Source organism: Biomphalaria glabrata, chromosome 17, assembly GCF_947242115.1.
Source record: "Biomphalaria glabrata chromosome 17, xgBioGlab47.1, whole genome shotgun sequence".
In the NCBI taxonomy this organism is placed as follows: Eukaryota; Metazoa; Mollusca; class Gastropoda; family Planorbidae; genus Biomphalaria; species Biomphalaria glabrata.
In genome coordinates, this window is record NC_074727.1 from 18,294,573 (window position 1) to 18,308,889 (window position 14,317).

General features: G+C 37.1%; 1 protein-coding gene across 5 annotated transcripts in view; it reads left to right on the forward strand.

Annotated features, from left to right (window-relative positions):
• The window catches only part of LOC106076912 (aquaporin-5-like), an 87,243-nt gene that overhangs the window by 68,487 nt on the left and 4,439 nt on the right, over positions 1 to 14,317 (forward strand). For 4 of the 5 annotated variants that reach the window (XR_008775742.1, XR_008775741.1, XM_056016492.1 and 1 more), the window contains one exon: positions 1,779 to 1,860. Coding sequence is in view for 2 of the 5 variants with exons in the window: in XM_056016492.1 (XP_055872467.1) it covers positions 1,779 to 1,860 (82 nt within the window). In the remaining 3 variants the exon portion in view is untranslated. Of the gene's footprint in view, positions 1 to 1,778; positions 9,871 to 14,317 lie in introns of those variants that run through there. The other variant, XM_056016494.1, reaches the window with a different exon arrangement.

Here is a 14,317-nt window from a genome sequence, read left to right on the forward strand (position 1 = left end):
ACTACACGTAACACAAGCACCAGACTACGTTGTCACTTAGCTACACATACTACACGTAACACAAGCACCAGACTACGTTGTCACTTAGTCACACATACTACACGTAACACAAGCACCAGACTACGTTATTACTCAGTCACACATACTACACGTAACACAAGCACCAGACTACGTTGACACTTAGCTACACATACTACATGTAACACAAGCACCAGACTACGCTGTCACTTAGCCACACATACTACACGTAACACAAGCACCAGACTACGCTGTCACTTAGCTACACATACTACACGTAACACAAGCACCAGACTACGCTGTCACTTAGCCGCACATACTACACGTAACACAAGCACCAGACTACGTTATTACTCAGTCACACATACTACACGTAACACAAGCACCAGACTACGTTGACACTTAGCTACACATACTACATGTAACACAAGCACCAGACTACGCTGTCACTTAGCCACACATACTACACGTAACACAAGCACCAGACTACGCTGTCACTTAGCTACACATACTACACATAACACAAGCACCAGACTACGCTGTCACTTAGCCGCACATACTACACGTAACACAAGCACCAGACTACGTTGTCACTCAGCCACACATACTACACGTAACACAAGCACCAGACTACGTTGTCACTCAGTCACACATACTACACGTAACACAAGCACCAGACTACGCTGTCACTTAGCTACACATACTACACGTAACACAAGCACCAGAGTACGTTGTCACTCAGCCACACATACTACACGTAACACAAGCACCAGACTACGTTGTCACTCAGCTACACATACTACACGTAACACAAGCACCAGACTACGCTGTCACTTAGCCACACATACTACACGTAACACATATAAATATATATAATAAATTAACTTGAAATTGTTTTACTAGGCATGAACTGTGAGCTAAAACACTTTTCTCTTGCTTACAAAGCATGGCCTGTTTCCTGAGTTTTTTGCTTTTCTTGTTTTTAGGGTTTGTTGAATCTAAAAATGTATTAAAACAATTACCTTAAACAATAATGATCTCATGAAACATTGTAAAATGTTATATAGCTCAGTGATACACTTCTGAACTAAGTCAAACAAATGTATTTTAAAAAACTTGTTCGAACTCCAAATTTTCTGTTCAGCCCCTCAAAAAGTTCTCTCTCGGCCATTTTTTTTATAGACACTGTTGGGATATTAGTGTAGAAGAAAGACATAGTGTCTCTTCATTGGATAATTTAACATCATAAAAACATATTTCTTGCATGTTTTTGGAGCTCTGAGACGCGGTGGTTGAATGGTAAAGCGCTGGTCTTCCAAACCTGAAGATCCTGGATTAGAATCCTGGTGATGACTGGGATATTTCATTTTTTTAAATATATATTTAAAGAAAGAGAATTAGAGAAGACTGTAGACTACTAAATAAGGAATAAAAAGAAAAGTACAAAGAATTATTCTCAAACTTTATAGAAACTTATTTGTCAAGACCAGAGAGTAGGCTTAATTAGTCAACATGTAATTACATGGTAGAATTAGTTACGAAAGTACTTGTAATTATTATATTTTTAGTTCGACAAATGTGTATTCAATTCCTAAATGCTTATTGATCACATTTTTTTTGGTTGTTTACTACGTTGGTATTAAAACAAACAATGATTATTCTTTAATTTTTTTTTTTGTTGGTGTTGTTTAAAGTTGGCAACTATGCCATGTTTCTAAACCAGCCAATGATTGTTCTTTTTTTTTTTTTGCCGTCTGCAGATCAAGACGAAACAACAGTTGTGGTGATACCCCGTGACTACTTCAAGGGAGGCGAGAAATTAAAACCGGAGACAACGCACATGTAATTTTATTTAGGCTTAATTTTTTTTTCCTTCAGCATTTTTAGTCAAATCAAATTGTATTTAATCACACTTCCTATTTATATATTTGAACACTCTTGTCTACAATTCAACCAAGTAGATTTATATGCTAGATGCAAATTACTCAGAGGCTGTAGCAGACATTTTCATGTTTTTTTTTCCTCATTTGGCGGCTAAAAGTGAATCTACGGGTTCGAGATTGTTCTCAGATTATATAGGTCTTGTCTCTGGCCTATGTAAATGTTGACAGACTAACATTATATGACTAGATGTTGATCATTTGTTATCTGCGATTCGTGCCATACTTTGTGTTACGCCCAAACGTTGACCAATTGAGTAATGTCTTATATTTGGTTCATTATTTATAGTTCTGCCATTTTCAAACACATTTTATTTAAACTTTATTTTGTTTTGTTTTTTACATTTTCGCTTCGCATTGTTTAAATGTACAATTTTTTTGAGTTAATGCCAGATAGACTACTTAGAAATTGCAATTTTTATGTGGATTCTTTTATAATCCTTTTGGTTTACCACTAAGTCATTTTATTTAGTATTAAGCTACTGCTTTAATTTATTCAAATGTATCCCCGTTGCCTTGTTAATGACTCAGTGAGCGAGTTAATTAGTTTTTTACGCTAATGAGCTGGTGCTCCGATCGCAGCGAACACACTTGAACACAAGTAACACAGCGCATTAACACTTTGCACTTTACACAGCCAAAACCATGGCCTCGTAGCACCATTTAAAGTCAAATGCCTTCGTGTTGGCCGCTGTAGGCATTTTCTTATATCCATAACATACATGTTGACCACTGCAGGCACCATTAAAAAAAAACAATGCCTACATTTTGTCACTGTAGATTCAAGAATTGACTTTTGTCTCTTAGCGTATGCCTGGCACACATATACACACACATATACACACACACAGGTTTCTGTTGAAAGTCTTTCTCCATCTGATTCAATTACGTTATGGTTGCTCACGCGGTAGAGCCGCTATCCCTGGGCTGAAGGGTCTTGGCTGTTCATTTCTACACAACCTTACAGAGGAATAGGGGAGGGGGGATGGAGTTTTCAAACAGACTGTTAGTTTTGTTGATTTTTACTCAGGCTTAAAAAAAAAAAACTATTCTAGTGTAGATCTTATCTAAAAAGGTCGTTGGAGTCGTGGAAGGACAAACAAAGACAATCACTAGTTGTCAGAGCCACATAACATCCTCGTACACATTGTTAGCCAGGTAAACGTGTTAACTCTTCGTCACGTTAAGGACTCCATAAATTCGTTCAGTTCATACATTTATTTTTTTCGATCTGTTCATCCTTTGTTCATCCTCACTCGACCACCGAAATGTTCAGCTTTAACGTTGAACTTTTTTGATTTAATGTGAAACAATGTTCATTTCATTAGGGGGGGCTGCCTAACTAGATCATTTGTATTGATCCCCACGTGACGTGTTTATCTTTCTTAACGGAAGACTTTATGTAGCAGCCTACAGCTTTGTCGTCGCTCAATGACAGGTGTCATTCTAAGTTCCACCCCCCCCCTCCAACTACCTCCCCTCCCATCTATCCCAAACCATTTCTAGAGATGTCAACACTGTACCCCCCCTCCCCCGCTCCTCTCGCTCACTAACTAAGCCACCTCCTGCGCCATGACATTTAGATATGAACCATGTAGAGGTACATAGGTATAAAAATATAGATGTCTACTAGAGTGATGTAGGTCAGAGGTTTACAATATGTGGCTCATGTTCTACCAGTGAACCTTCGGGCAGAATCTGTGGTGGCCAACTGCCAGCAATGTAGCTCGAAGATTCAAATTCAGACTCTCGACCATGTCATCCCATGAATAAAATACAGTTCATTCCTGAAAATAACTGAGAACCACAAAAATATGGCTTTTTAAAAAATGTCCAATTAATAATTTCTAATATAAAATTTACACATATGTCGCAAAAAAAAATGTCGCAAAGAACTTTGTCAGCATCCTACCGCTATTTCAAAATGTTAGTAAAACGTTTGTAAATGTCGTCTCTTCATTTATGGTCTAGGTATTAGAGCCGTTAACTGAGCACTTCGCCTCAGGTTCAATTCAAGTCCAGAGTTAAATCCAGAGATTGGGTTATGAAACGCGTTACTGATCGATTTTATAACAATCGAAACATTTGTTATGACTATAGACTATGTGGTAGGAGCGATTTGACTCTGGTTTCAATGCTAATATTTTTAGGTCAAGTTTTTTATTTTCCTACAGAATAAAAGTGTCTTCCTGAAAGCTATTTGTTAGCAGCTTACGGTTTTTAAGTTTTGCATGTGTTATTGGGATGGTCACTTTCAATAGTATCTGAAGTAATGGAATTTCAACTTTAAAAAAATTCCTACACATTTCTATTTTTTTTTTTTTTTTTTTTTTTAAACAAAGAACCAGTTTGTACTTCTGCCAAGAAAAAACTAAGAAACTAATTTCCATTTGAAAGAAAACACATAAAACTCAATAATGTCACTTCCTTTAATCTTTTTCTTTTCAACTTTAAAGAAAATTAATCAAAAGTTACACTCTTCACTTTGAAGTACAATTTATTTATGGGAAATAGGTTTTCTTAACTCGTAAGATCGAATCATTTAACTCTCGCCTTGTCCTCATCTTGAGTGACTGAAGTAGCTGCTTGTATTCCTTGAATAGGGAAACTATGTCACGAGCTAATGGCGAGATCTGATCAATCAGCTTTAAGAGAAGTCTGGTCAATGAGTCAAATGACATATCTATCCATTGAGCTCAATTTCCGGTCAATGAACCATATCTGATCAATGAGCTAAAAGCGACCTCTGGTCACTAAGTTCCAAAGGACGTCTTTTCAATTGTCTAAAAGTAATAATTGATCTCTAATTATAAAATGATTTTTTTAAATTGAGTCTTTTGACTCTTTCCTTACGAGTTCATTTTGTTTCGAATGTTAGACCCGAGCTAGAAACCTATATGAAGCACTAGGTCAGGCTCAAGAAAACGTATCACGTGACACGTATTACGTGATTATTGTCTAAAAATAAACGTAAGAAAACGAGCCCCCACAAAGCTTTTTCATCTTTTTTTAATGATACGCCCCTGATTAGCAGCGCGAGCAATTAACACATATCTTAGGATACAATTACTTACCACTGTTACGGGCGCCGTCAAAGAGCAATTAAGGATAGTTATCAGGGACTGGACATTTGCAAAGCTATTTCTATCGGAGGAATAGGAGGGGGGGGCAGGATGCCATTACATACAAGGGGGACGCTCTTGAGTTTCAGAAGGGCAGACCCCGCCCCTACTTTTATTTGTACACTAAAAGTGCTGAGTCAGTCATGGCGTTCTTATTTGCTGTTTCATTGAACACACGTGAAAGCATACTCTACGTGAAGTGAATTCTTACCGCTCCAAGGGACATCGCCTTAAACGATAAGTCAGTCAAACATAGCTTTGTCGAGCTTAATGAACTTTATGACTTAAAAGAAAATAGTATAGGTTCATTTTTAGCTCTGCGTTTACAGGTCAGAATCTTAAAAGAAAGAAATAATTCAGGCTCTCGATTTCCTTTAAGTTCTCAGTTCCCAAGTTAGGTCATGAATATAACTTCCTTTAAGTTCTCAGTTCCCAAGTTAGGTCATGAATATAACTTCCTTTAAGCTCTCAGTTCCCAAGTTACGTCAGGAATACAACTTCCTTTAAGCTCTCAGTTCCCAAGTTAGGTCATGAATATAACTTAAGCTCTCAGTTCCCAAGTTAGGTCATGAATATAACTTCCTTTAAGTTCTCAGTTCCCAAGTTAGGTCATGAATATAACTTCCTTTAAGCTCTCAGTTCCCAAGTTACGTCAGGAATACAACTTCCTTTAAGCTCTCAGTTCCCAAGTTAGGTCATGAATATAACTTAAGCTCTCAGTTCCCAAGTTAGGTCATGAATATAACTTTCTTTAAGCTCTCAGTTCCCAAGTTACGTCAGGAATACAACTTCCTTTAAGCTCTCAGTTCCCAAGTTAGATCATGAATATAACTTCCTTTAAGCTCTCAGTTCCCAAGTTACATCATGAATATAACTTCCTTTAAGCTCTCAGTTCCCAAGTTACATCATGAATATAACTTCCTTTAAGCTCTCAGTTTCCAAGTTACGTCAGGAATACAACTTCCTTTAAGCTCTCAGTTCCCAAGTTAGATCATGAATATAACTTCCTTTAAGCTCTCAGTTCCCAAGTTACATCACGAATATAACTTCCTTTAAGCTCTCAGTTCCCAAGTTACATCACGAATATAACTTCCTTTCGACTCAGTATTTATTTATCCTCAATGGAGATTCTTTAATTTGTATTCAACCTATTTGCTAAGCCTTTGCACAAAATGTAGCAGCATAAAGCGCAAATGAAATAAATGAAAAAAGGTGATACTATATATTGCTACCTACCCACTCCATATAAAAGAAAAGTAAATCCCTAGTCATACATTTTCATTTTCGGTTAATTGTTAATGCCTCTCCAATAACAAGTGGATAACAATGGCTTTGTCCATTAGTGGAATCTCTCGCGTTATTTCTTCTCTGGTCCCACGAGTCTCGAAAGAATGAAACAAAGAGACAATTGTTTCGTTTTCTGCCTTAATATTTTATGTTTAGTTTCCTGCCCAGTTCGTCATGGGAATGCATGTGTTCCTTTCTAATTACGTCATCAAAAAAGTCGTAGATTGAAGTGTTAGAAACAATGAAGAGTAGTAAAAAAAAAAGAAGTGTGCGCCGCAGACGTGATTAAAAGTAATTGAGAGTCGGTCTGGGAACTTTTTGTTTCTCCACGTAGTCTGGCTAGAAGAACCGGAGTGTGGGGGAGATAAGGTGTCTGGATTACACAATTGTGAAAAATTGCAGGTGTGAACAAGCATGCCTACAGGTGTGAGACTGGGGACTTGTGTTCATCGTCTGCTGGACGTAGTCGTTTTCTTTTAACACCGCGTGCTAAAATACAGAGAGAGAGAGAAAGAGAGAGAGAGAGAAAGAGAGAGAGAGAGAGAGAGAATGTAATAGAAAATTTACTTCCGATGGTAGACGCAGACGGCGAAAAGAGAGCCTAAAATCGAAATCGACCACCGCCGAGAAACGGTTATGTCTGCGCTGGATGCGGCACAATCTATAGGTCACAGATGGGACTGTGTAGCCAACTAAAATACTAGACTCCTTTTTAATGTTCGGACTCGAAGTAAAGGCTTATTATTATTATTATATTATTATTATTTGTCAACTATCTATTAACTTTAATAGAGACGAGGTAATAGTTCCATCTGTTGAAGCAGAGTTCACGCACAGGCCGGCCAGATACTGTGTGTTCTACACAACTTAGTGAGAACGTCGACCTCGAGTGAAAGCCATTGAGTTAGACGTCTGTCAGAGGCTTGCTGGAATGACTAATCAACATCCTTGGTAGATCTAGAAGTTTAGTAGCGAGTAAGTGATGATTTCAATCAGCTCGCGTCAGATCCGTGACTAATTCTAACCCCCATTGAGACAACCAGCAGTCTACCTCGCCAGCCCAAGTCTATATGTAACTCAAGTGTCCGCCCCCCCCCCCACCCCCAACGTTCATATTGTTCTCATACTTAAGCAGCTCACCTAAGTGTGTGCGTGTGTGTGTGTGGATGCTTGTGGATTTGTGAGTTTATATGTGTGTGTGTGTGTGTGTTTGAGGGTTTTGGGGGGGGGAGAGATGAAGAGACATTTATTATTTTATTCGGAAAGGCAAAATTTAGATATTAAATTTGATTAGTTCCTTTTAAAGACACAATGGTCAATGCAATGATGTAGACCTATATTTTAATATAGAGATATAGAGTGTGGTCCATAGTCTAGCCAGTAGAATGCCTCAATAGTCTAGACATTGGTCACTAGACTGACATATAGGAAAGTATTCGAACAAAACAAAAGCTTTGTCATGCAGCTATTGAATGTCTATAAATTTGGTTTCGTTACGACACAACAATGTTGTTGACAAATCAGACGAGAAGGTTTCGTCTCATTGTAATTAGGCTTACTAGCCGCCCCCCCCCCCCCCCAATTTTTTTTTCCCAGCCAGAGTGCAATATAGGGGTCATTAACAATCTATATTTCCGAAAATTGCCAAGTACCCTTCGGTCACAGCGCGTAAAAAAGCTAGCCTATTCGCAATGTGGCTAGACTTTAGCATTGAGTATAGTATGAACATATTAAAAAAACTCACTAAAACATAGTGTCCCCGCCCCACACACTAACACATACATAGGTTACACACGAAGTCTAACTTACAGGAAGGTTATCTTGTGACAACTGTAACTCAATCCGTCTTGAATACAATTTGAAGCTCTAAGTTCAGTCTGGAGGATGCTATAACCCTCCTTGCATAATACTAGACAAACCACAAAGAAATGTTACAATTATTTTATTCGCTGTACAATGCATATTTTATTTATTAAGTGTTGGTTGTTATGTTGTTTTTTTTAGACCTTGGGGGTCATCCATTTAAGACGTCCTTACCTTCAGGTGTGCCTAAGGGCGCGCGTGATAAAAGCCGCAGAATTGAAAAAAAAAGGATTTTTAAGCGTCAAATATGGATGACTCCTCTTAGTGTTTTACTAAGTCGACAGTATTCTAAGTCATTTTCCTTGTTATTCCCTTGTTTCATGCTATTCATTCTGTAATTAGTCAATGTAACGTCAATTGCGTCATCAGTTTATGTGTGTATATTGTCAGCTACACTTCATTTTGTTTTTGTAAAACGTCAAATTGCGTCATCGATTTGTAAGGCTACATTTCTATTATGTGTCTTTTGTTTCTTGTGCGTACAATACCATTCATTTTCGATTGGTAAGATAATCGCCATCTTGTTTAACTTTATTACACTGTGTGTAGGAACTTGATGCCAAAATGTCTGAAATTTCAGTATTTGTAAATATAAGTTCAAAATTATTGTATAATTCAAAATAATAATTTGTTTATAGACATTCAGATCCATGAACTTAAGTTTCAGTAATGTCTAAAATTTAATAAGAAAAAAAATTCATCTTCATGTGAATACGGTCTCTTCCTGACTGACGTTACAAAAGGATGCCTCGTAGTTACGTCATAGCAGGGGTATCACCACCGTCATGTATATATAATTACAACATACTCTCTTGCTTTCTTTATGTTTTTGTATCATCTTTTTCTTTGTTGTCATTCACGGGACCATTTGTAATCTCTAACCGAATGAGTTCAAGAAGTCTTCCGAAGCATCTGTAATCTTCCAGATCCCGGGCAGATGAATGTAAAAAAAAATCTTTCTCATTAATAAATGGATACTTTTTTGTATTGCTGATTTGTTTATTTATTATGTATGCAGTATATTTGCATGGCTTCACCGTACTCTATTTCACGAAATCCATATTGCTAGAAAAAAGAGTTTGGGTTGTTTTATGTCCTTTCCTTTCAGACCTTTTTTTTTTTTAAATATTTCCAATTTATATTTTACTTTTGGTTTAGCTCATTTGAATATCTATTTCATTACAGGTATAATGTATGGAACTTTATTGCAATACATTTGTTTGTTTTGTAAATATCTAATTTAGAGCAGGTGCCTTGTATTGAAATGATTGCGTCAATCTTTTTTTTTTTTTTTAGTTATGTTTTATTTTATAGAATCTGCATGTCGTTAGGGACATTAAATCTAGAACTATACAGAATCTCTACAAACTTGTGTTTCAATTAAACAAAAAGAATCAATGAATAAACGAAATAAAAACATCTAAAAGTTAAAGTACACAATACTGCGTTCCTCTTTACCTGTCAGTATAGATGTGTGCTTATATTGAAAAGTGTATGGTTAGAACCATGTTCCGGCAGATTTCTCCTAAAAGTCATGAAACAAGGATGTTATTAATATCACAATTAAATGGGTCTTTTGATCTTAATTGTTTTGTTCTCATGGTCATTTTTTTGTTTCAATAAAAAGATATCTACATGAATTGCTTCTTTCAGTTGTTGTTATTTTGTGTGTGCATATAATTTAAAACGATTGAAATGACAGTATATTATTGTACAATGCATACAAACAAGGCAAAAAACCTTCAGATCGTTTGTTCTTTTAGCTCATTTGTTCGGAGGTTAGCTGATACATGTTTTTAAACATCTGTTTACAATGCTTATGTCAACTCTGTCTGTGAACAAAAGTTTGACCATGTTTTTTCTCCTTTACCCTTTATCTCGGATCTAAGTTAATTTGTACACACTTATTTCTTTGATCTGACCTCTAGACATAGTGTATGTGTGACCGCTGCTGGACACACTTCATGTGGACAATGTTGAAACATATAGAACTGGCCAGCTCTGTTTATGGAATGAAAGATCGCTTACTAGATCCAGATCACTACTCTATAATAGCCAATCTAGTGCTGCTTTCTTCGTATAATAGCTTATGTATATATATATATATATATATATATTATATATATATATATATATATATATATATATATTATATATATATATATATATATATATATATATATATAAATATGTATATATACACACACACACACACACGCATATATATAATAATTATTATTATTAGTGTAACTACTTAGGCCTAGTGAATAGTGCAGTAATTTCGCCATTTGCAATTGAGCGTGTTTCGTTGGGCTTTAATGGCTGGAGATTTCATAGCATTACAACCTAGTAAAATCCAAATTTTCTTACCAACAAAATCTGAAGCATTATTTTTTTTTTAATTTTGCGACATTCAGAAAACGTATGTATCTAGAGAGAGTAACACAGTGAATTAAGTTGTCTTAAGCAATTGGATCCTTTGTTACCTGGACTTTTTAAGGACTAATAAGGAACCTGGAGGCGCGTGCAGAAAGTTCCGTCTATACAATGTCCGTACCGGAGACAACTGAATATATATATGTAAAGGTTACCATGGTGCAACTGTTTCCCATTCCAGACGTTTGCAACGGGCAGAACGCGGATCTAGAAAGGTCGCAAAATTTAAACACTGGCTAGTCTTAAAATTTTTGAGTATAATCACCTATTTAACTAGATCTGAGGAATCCCATTCAAGTAATGTCCGCTTAAAAAAAATAGTTAAATACATTTCTAAGAATGGAGGACTACAACTACAGAGGACGACCTGTCACTTACTGATTGTATAGGAGGCGGGGGGAGAAGGGAGGTTGCCAACATTGAAGCTTAAGTAAAAGTTTGTGTCATTAATTTATTTATCGGAAAAGGGATATGCATTCTACATTATTGCGAGATATAGCTGTAAATATTGAGTTCTTCCCCTTAGATAAGCGCCTTCCCCCTTTTATAAAAGTTTTTTTTTTGCTTGTTTATAATTGAAAACTAATCTGACAATCTGGTTAGCATGCAGTGTAACGTAGTTGAACAGCCGTAATTCAATTTTGACATAAGTTAATCAATACCCTAATGTGTACGTATATATAAGATGAAAGATAAAAAAACTTGGACAGGAGCAGAGTGACATCTATGCTGCACGTGAACTCAAACAGAGAATGATCAATACAGATCAAAAGTTTTAAATCATGAGATGTACCCAGCTCAAAGTTACCGGGTTGTCCAACTTGACCGATCGATTGACGACTAGTCCCTCGACGACCTTTCCCATGTATCACACGTATTACGATGAAAGGTAGGTGGCAGGTGAGGTAGAGCTTGCTCCTCATAAATGAGCGAGCTTTGTATCATGTGACCAGTGCAAGCACAATGATTGATCGTTACTCACCTTGAATACACTGACGTGTGTTGAAGCTATGTACACCAACCAATGCAGAGTTATGGTATAAGTTATACAAACTATAGCTTAGGAACCCTTCCTTTCCCCCCCCCCCTCAACGCCCCAAAAAAATTAAATTGTCCGCATAATCACGATTTTAAGTTCAATATTCATTATTTCACTACTTATATACTTCTTAATAGTATATTCTATGGCAGACTGTCTAAAAACGTCTGGAACAGACGAAGTATCACCACAAATACAAAGCTAGGGATCTATCGAGCCGTCATTCTCCCTACATTGCTCTATGCCTCAGAAACGTGGACAGTATACAGTAAACATGCAAAGAAAATGAACCACTTCCACATGACATGTCTCAAAAAAATACTGAATCCCTAAATGACTCTTGTATGGCCAACTAAGTGAAGGAAAGCGATCGCAAGGTGGTCAAAGAGAGCGCTTCAGGGACACCCTCAAAGCTTCTCTGAAGGCGTTCAGCATAGACCCAGCCACTTGGGAGACAGAGGCACATGACAGAGTATCATGGCGTCGCGCTGTGAAAACTGGCGCACAGGTTGCTGAGTAAAAGAGAACAACGCTGGCAGAAGAAAAATGCCAGAGAAGAAGAGCAAGGCCAATGGCACTAGCTCCAGCTGGAATAACCTGCCCAGTGTGCAGCCGAACATTCCGGGCTCACTTAGGTCTCACCAGCCACATGAGGAGGCATAAAACCCCAGTGCAAAGCCCTCAGCCCCCTGGATGACAAAGTGGTCATCTTCGAACCACGATGGGCGAACTATACAATAGCATATCAATTTAAACCCCTATATATACTAACATAATATTTCAGGCCGACACACAATATCAGAACTTAATAAATGGTCCCATGTATCAAATAGCTAAAAGCCTTATCAAGTCTTAATTCCATCCTGACATCACCTGCTGCCACCAGAAAAATCTTTCCACATTTGACGTTCAACTTTGTAGACACGATTTTCTTTTGGCCTTTTTTCCATAATTAGATGTATATCCTTTGATTTCTTTCCACCGGGCTCGAGATTCAGATGGCATTACAGGAAGCCACATTTCTCCCAGTGAGAGCATGTACAATCAAAAGCAGCCTTTACTGTAGTGTTTACATTTTTTTGAATACTAAATTGTACAAATCTTCTGCAGCAAAGCTTTGTTTAAGTAATGCACTAAACGAAAAAAAAACAACAGAGCTAGACAGGCCTTAGATTAGAACCCTCCGGTGGGCACTAGACACAGAGGAAGACCAATGGGAGGCAGTGTGCTAAATAAAGCTGAGAGGACGGTGAAGACTTAGGAAGACACCGTGGAGAGTTTGCGTATTTTTTTTTTTAACCTATATGAGAACTCAAAGGAGGCGCGGTGGCTGAGAGGTGAAGCGCTCGGCTTACTAACCGCTGGTCCCGGGTTCGAATCCTTGTGAATATTGGTATATTTAATTTCGGGATCTTTAGGGCGCCTCTGAGTCCACCCAGCTGTAATGTAGTTTGGAGAAAAGTAAAGGAGGTTGGTCGTTATGCTGGCCACATGACACCCACTTTAACAGTTGGTCACAGAAACAGATGACCTTTACATCATCTGCCTTATAGACTGTATGGTCTGAAAGGGAAATTTTACTTTCATGAGGACACAAAGGATGGATCATGGATGCCGAGGATAAAAAAAAGGTTAAGAAGTTGATAACATTTCAGATACCCCATTCCCAGTGGCGTAGCAAGGTATCCGTGGGCCCGGGTTCAAGAATATCTTGGTGGGCCCCGTTCCCCCAATAAGACGTATGTAGTTTGTGACGAAAGAATTGAGTAATCTGAATGTATTGGCACATTTACTAAAAGACATTCCATACAAGTAGTGTAGCCTTTTTTTTATAAGTTGGCCCAATTATGTCATTACGTTTGATTGAGTTAGGACTCGAACAAGTAATAATGTCTTAAAAGTTAATGTTTGTACAATTTCTGAACAGAATTAAACGACTTAAAGGTGTTTCAACTGAATAAAGAAATGTTCTATGAGTTCTGTTAGCCATTCTGCACATTTTCATTTCGAATACACTTCTAAGTGTAAAAGTATAAATCATTAATACAAACATTTATCTGATTCTACGTCCATTATTTAACTGTAAATAGATCCAACATTTATTTCTGTTATTGTTCTGGCCTTCTAAGTAGAAAAGTCAGTACCTAGTGCATCTGTTACTAAGCTTTTGTCTGTTTCTCGATGGAAAGAACACCAACTTACTCTGTGTCATACAAATATGTAAATGAATTTTGATCAATTTAAATTTCGAGAATGACCACTATGCTGAGTTAACTGATACAGACAAAGTGAGAAATGACTCGCTGTGAAAATGTTTGTAAAACTTGATAAAATGTAGCTGTCTATGATAAAAAAAAACAAAACAAAAAACAACCAAATCTAATGTAGTTGTCTATCAAAAAATAAGAATAATAAAAATAAACAGCCGAATCTCGTATTGAACACAGACTTGATATGTCTTAATGAAATGCTTCTTTTGAGGATTGCATCTCTGAACATTATTCTATAGACATATCATCTGTTCCAGGTGAGACTAGAAGCATGGTGACATCTAAATTTGTTCATGTTTGCACTTGAAATGAAAACTACGAAACTGGGCTTTAACTACTAAA